Source organism: Poecilia latipinna, unplaced genomic scaffold (genome assembly GCF_001443285.1).
Source record: "Poecilia latipinna isolate Pla-1442-1.1 unplaced genomic scaffold, P_latipinna-1.0 Scaffold900, whole genome shotgun sequence".
Lineage (NCBI taxonomy): Eukaryota > Metazoa > Chordata > Actinopteri > Cyprinodontiformes > Poeciliidae > Poecilia > Poecilia latipinna.
The window spans coordinates 59,380-65,379 of NW_015113516.1; the positions used below are offsets into that span (position 1 = coordinate 59,380).

Consider the following 6,000-nt stretch of genomic DNA (forward strand, 5'->3'; position numbering starts at 1 on the left):
AATTTACCAGAAAACCTCAACGAATCTACTTCTAGAAACGTTTGTAGTTTGAAAATAGTCATTGTCATTGAAAGAAGTCTGTTCAAGTGTATTTCTTTTTATTTAATTGTATTCCTTTGTCACCCTTCACATTTTAGTACAATCCAGCCCTGCTGTGTTGATGGGAAACCCCATCCGGGCCTTCACGCCCCCTCTGGGTGCCGCGCCGGCCGGCATAGGGAAGTCGCCCAGCCCCGTGCAGCGCATCGACCCGCACACCGGAGCCAGCATCCTCTACGTACCAGCTATGTACGGAGGAAACGTGGTCATGCCCATGCCTCTGTCGGTACGTTTCCCCCCAATAACCTGAATTGGTCATCTGCTCCCTCACTGTGTGCGATGCACCGGCGATAAATCTCTTTGATCAGTGATCTAGTTTTGTCGTCCTTAGTTGCCCTGGCCAGGTTACCAGAACCGCTTTGCTGTGGACCCTCGCATCATGAGCCACCCAGCGGCCATGGCCTACAACTTAAACCTGCTTCAGCCACAGAACCGAGGCTCTCCCATCCCTTATAGCGGCGTCACCCACCCCTCTCCTTTAGGACTGGCCCAGCTCAGCCCAGAGAAGGACCTGCAGGCCGACCTCATCAGGAACGGTCTGCTTCTCTTGTGCTTAAACTTCAAGCCAATCAGCTGCAGCTGCAAATAAACTGTAAATGAGAAACACTTGAGTTGACTGAAGGTGGTTATGTTGTGACTTCTAGGTAAAGTAGACGGCTGCACAAAAGCCGAACAGACCCGTCTTCAGACGCCAGAGAGGAAAAACGCAGACATAAGGGAAAAACAGGCAGGTTTACCCATTAGTCAATTAAAGCGCATTCATGTTTCGTGAAAGCTCCTTTATTATTACAATTATGTTAAAGTCCATTTTTGTGTGTTTTTGTGCAGGGAGACTTAGACACCGGTCAAAGTCGAAGTTTAGATTCCCAACAGGAGGGTCTGGTTGGCTTTCCGAACGCTTTGCTTCACCGAAAAGACCCTTCAGCTACCCAAAGATCCCTCAACTACCACCTGGCACCGCCCAACCCAGCTTTTCCTCTGCACCCGGCTGGCGGAAGAACCTTCCCCCAGCAGTACCCCGTTCCTAGACTTCCCTACCGGGTCGGCCAGCCTCCACATCCAGGGATGCCCCAACAGAATCAGCAGCAACAGCTCAGTCCTGCCTTCACCGGTGGAAGCCACGCTTCCTTCTTCAGCGGCTCCGTGGCCGCTCACCGATCCGTGCAGTCGCCCACCGTGGACGGGGCGGAGTCTTCGGGGGCCGAGGAGATGAGCGGCACCGTTAGGACTCACATGGGCCACCAGGGGGCGCAACACCCAGGCCTGCCACAGCACAACAGGGTCAGCAACTTTGGGGAGGATGGACAGGATGGGAGTCTGGTGGACGGTTTAGGTGGGTTAAAAAAATGCTTTAATGTCAGTGAGAAAACGTGAAATGCTTGTACTTCGATAGTGGCAGAATGCTAATATAATAAGTGGAAAAAAACTACCATGTGACTGGTTTGGTTAAATCTCAGGCAAAAACAAAATGGTGCATTAGGAAAAACAATAGATGCAACAATTGAAGCGAAAAATAAAATATTTGACCATTTCAAGTCACTTAAGTATTAAGTCTAAAATGTATGCATGTAAAATTAAGGCCTTTAAATATCTTATGTGAATTTAAAGAAATCTAAGATGCAAACATTTGATGTCTGTGAACTTCCATACTTTGAGGCATTTGAGGCTAGCTGCAAATATACACCTGGTGGCTAGCTAGTTAGCTGGAGCTAAGTTGAAGCAAAAACTAGGCCATTTGAGGAGTTCTGGGTGGAACATATTCACAAAGTTGTTTTTTTTATCTTAAATACAAATGTATATATTTTTGTACAGTTTTTGCTTCATTACTGCTGAGTATGAAGTTCTTCTAGCAAACCGCCTTCTTTCTAAGTCTGTTTACTCCAGTTAACAATTAATCGATCACTAAATTAGTTGACAATCAATCAATCAACCACTTAAAATTTGACTAATCGTTTAATTCCTTGTTTTGACTAAGATGTGATCGGCCTTTTTACTAATTTGTTGTTTTGAAATGCAAATAAGTAAATAATTGAAATTCACTGAGTCAGTGCTTTTCAAATGACAACATGAACCAAACCCACATTTTTTAACCTTTCAGACCTCCAGAGTCCCCTGACTTTAGAAGCGCTGAGCCAGCAGCAGCAGGCGGCCAGACTGGGCCAGTGGGGGGAAGCAGCAGGCCCCTTCCTCCAGGGCAGTGTTGCCTTTCCTCTGCCCCAGCAGCTCGCCCACCTCGCTCAATCTGGCATGGCTCGCTTTCCCCCTCAGCTGCTCCGGGCTGCTACCTGGGGGCTTAATGCCAATATGGACGACGAAGCCGTTTCCTCTGCAACCGCGGGTCCAACATGCTCCAGGTTAGCCTTAGTCTAAAAAGTGTTTTTTCTTCTTTTTTTTTTTTTTTTAATGTTTATCATTTGAAATATCGTGTTTGTGTTGGATTGGACACAATCCTGAAGTCAAATTTCAAATAAAAAAAAAAGTCTGTCACATTGCTTTAAGGTACCCGGGCCTTTTGCGAGAGATGCCCCCACAGGAGCAGCCGGAACCGCGGGAAGCGACCGAACTGCAGCCACCGCCTCAGTCCCGCCTGCTCCAGTATCGACAGTCCCAGACCCGTGCCTCCGGCGAGCCCTCGTCTTCCTTAGCCCCCCTGTCCAATCACGCTGGCCCCTTCCCCGCAGGACTGTACTCCCACGAAAGCGGCCGGAACCTCCTCAACGAAAACCATCTCAACAACCCGGCTCTGCAGCAGCAGCAGCACCCGGGGAACCCCCTATACAACGCCGGCAGCTACCCGAATCAGCCACCAGCGCAGTCCGGCGGCGGCAGCCCCCCACCATCGAACGTGAAGTATCTCCTGCAGGAAGCGCAGTGGTCTCACGGCGGAGCGGCGTCCGTGTCCCAGCAGAACCACCTCCTAGGGAACCAGAGCCATAGCCTTCTGTACGGACTGCCCCTGATGGCTCACCCCAACAGGCCGGAGCAGGTGCTGATGCAACTCCACCACCACCAGCAGCAGCAACACCATCAACAGCAACAGCAACAAAATCAAGGCCCGGACTCTGAGTCCTACCACCCTCTGTCCCCTAGAACATCAGCAGCCGCAGCCCTCCACAGCGTAGACGAGGTACACCTGCTTCCTTTGTCGTTTTGCACCAATCCACTTTTTTTTCTTCCCCCTTCCGATGTCTGAGGGTGAGTAACGGCCGATCCCGATTCAGAAAAACCGGGATAATTGACTTTAAATGTTTCTTTTTATTAAAAAAACACAGACATATTAAAACAAAACAGCCACATCTCTGAACATGTTATCATTAATCAATCACTAAATTAGTTGACTACTATTTTAATGATCAATTAATCACTTAAAATTTGACTAATCGTTTAATTCCTTGTTTTGACTAAGATGTGATCGGCCTTTTTACTAATTTGTTGTTTTGAAATGCAAATAAGTAAATAATTGAAATTCACTGAGTCAGTGCTTTTCAAATGACATGAACCAATCCCACATTTTTTAACCTTTCAATGACATCGTATAACAATGATGTCATTGTTATACGAGATAAAAATGACATCATTTCCCCTAATATAAATCTAATTTCTGTCATGATTTAGTTGTTCAATTTCATTCATAATGGTTTTTTAAGGTCTTGAAAGGTTTTGTGTTTGATACCTGAAGAAACCCTGAATTTTATTAAAAAGCTTTAAAAAAGAGGAGAGCAAACTCAGCTCCAGCAAAGTACTACTAGATCTTTGAGGTGCAGAAGGGAAGCGATTCCTTTTTTAATTACTGTTGCTGTAATGACTTCCTTTCTGTGTTTTCTGTTTCTCTTAGAAATGCACCGATTCACTTTTTTCACTTCCGATACAGATATCGGAGGTTTAGTATCGGCTGAGACCGATCCGATCTGATACGATACAAACAGTCCTGAATTGACTTAAAATGTTTTTTTTGTTTAAACAGAGACGTAAACGTACTGAATTACTCTTTTATTTGATAATTCTGCATCAAATAAAACACTTAAAACCTTGATGAAACATATAAAAATAACACAATTTATTTTTTAGTTGGCGCAATTAGGAGTAAAACAGCCAAATTAAAATCTTTTTTTGTTTTTTGGCTCTCGTGGCCTTTAATTGATAGTTAATTGACAGGAAAGTTGGTAATGAGAGAAGGAGGAAGGCATGCAGCAAAGGTCGCCAAGGCCGGGAATCGAACCTGCGACAGCTGCGTCGAGGACTAAGGCCTCCATATGTGGGTTGTCCTTAAGCCCTGCACCACCACAGCACACCCCATAAATTAAAATCTTGACAACCTTGGTCAAATGTAAAAGAAAAACTACAACAAACCTTTCAAATTTTCAGAAAGTTATTTTAGGGATTCTAAATATGATGTAAAATAAATATTAAATCATGACGTCATTCAGACAACAAAGTTAGAATCTGACTGAATAGAACCGCCCAAATAGAACGGGCACATTGTCACTAGTATCCACTCTAGAGTTTTTGAAAATTTTTTTAGAATATCAGGACCATTACAGATATGAATACAGGATCGGTGCATCTATGCATGTTATGTAGCCGTTTCCTCCCCCTCTTTAAATAAGCTGCCTGGCTGTGGATTCTAGATGAAATCTCCTGTCAGTGTCGTGTTGAAGCCGAGTCCAGGCAGATAAATATAACCTTCCTGCTCCTCCACCCTTCTGCTCCCTCGCAGTATGAACCGAGAGGTCCGGGCCGGCCCCTCTATCAGCGCCGCATCTCCTCCAGCTACCCGGATGAATCATCTCCAGCCCACCCCTGTCATCCCGAGCCCCAGGATCACCCGCAGCAACCGCACGGCTCCTACAGCTACCCCCCCCACGACCACCTCTGGCCCAGCAACGGCGGGGGTCCCGGTCCATTCCAGAACATTCCATGCAACGGAGCCAGCAAACTAGTTCAGCATCGTGAGCTTCTAGGTGGGCGGGTGTGTGTGTGTGTGTGCGCGTTTGTTTCTAATACCTTGTGGGGGCCTGACACTGTTTGAATTCCTGATTTCGTTACCAGCGTAAGTTTTGTTTTCTGAGCTTGAAAAGTCAAAAATGTCTAAAATTGAGATTAAAATTGGAAATTTTCTTTAAAAAAAAAATTAAAAACAGAATCTACAAATCTTTGACTTTTGAAACTCAGAAGTTCCCAAATTTTCAGACTAGAAATTTTCAGATTAATCTCAACATGTCAGTTTTTTTGCTGTAAATTTACTCCTCCTTTTTGTACCTACAAATAACCATGATACGTTGTCATAGATTTCAGTTCTTGATTTCATTAGCAAACGTAAGTTTTTATTATCGTTTGCCTTCTCCCTCCTGCAGCTTCAAAGGTCCATCGTCAGACGGACGAGCAGGTGAAGGCGGAACCGGCCGGCGTGCAGCAGCAGCAGCAGCAGCAGCAGCAGCAGCAGGCGCATCCACACAACCTCAACTCCCTTCAGCACCAGTTTCCCCCTCTGATGCCCAATAAGAAGCAGCAGCAGCCGCCGCCGCCGCCACCACAGCCCCCGACAGAGCCCACCCAGGGGGCCCCCAGTTTAGTAAAGCCGCCCACCATGTCGTACGCGAGCGCCCTCCGAGCGCCTCCCAAACCGAGAGCCGTTCGGCCCGAGCAGGCGAAGAAGAACAGCGACCCGCTGTCCCTTCTGCAGGAGCTGAGCATCGGAAGCTCAAACGGTAGCAATGGTTATTATTCTTACTTTAAATGAGAGCCGACTCTCTCACGTAGTAAGTAAAGCGGAACAACAAAAAGAGAAAAAGGAAAAAAAAATTGTAAAAGTTTTGTAAAATTTCTAAAAAAAAAAAAAAAAAAAAAAGGGGAAAAAAAGGGCTTTTTAAAAAATTTTTTTAAAAAGGTATTTTTTGTTTT

General features: G+C 45.7%; 1 protein-coding gene across 2 annotated transcripts in view; it reads left to right on the plus strand.

The window, feature by feature from the left end:
• The window catches only part of helz (helicase with zinc finger), a 52,896-nt gene extending 46,972 nt beyond the window's left edge, over nucleotides 1-5,924 (plus strand). For both annotated transcript variants that reach the window (XM_015048712.1, XM_015048713.1), the window contains exons 26-33: nucleotides 138-325; nucleotides 431-635; nucleotides 744-826; nucleotides 928-1,432; nucleotides 2,198-2,453; nucleotides 2,599-3,226; nucleotides 4,817-5,060; nucleotides 5,454-5,924. In XM_015048712.1, the coding sequence (XP_014904198.1) occupies nucleotides 138-325; nucleotides 431-635; nucleotides 744-826; nucleotides 928-1,432; nucleotides 2,198-2,453; nucleotides 2,599-3,226; nucleotides 4,817-5,060; nucleotides 5,454-5,839 (2,495 nt within the window). In that variant the 3' untranslated portion in view covers nucleotides 5,840-5,924. The remainder of the gene's footprint in view (nucleotides 1-137; nucleotides 326-430; nucleotides 636-743; nucleotides 827-927; nucleotides 1,433-2,197; nucleotides 2,454-2,598; nucleotides 3,227-4,816; nucleotides 5,061-5,453) is intronic.
• The last annotated feature ends 76 nt before the right edge of the window (nucleotides 5,925-6,000 follow it).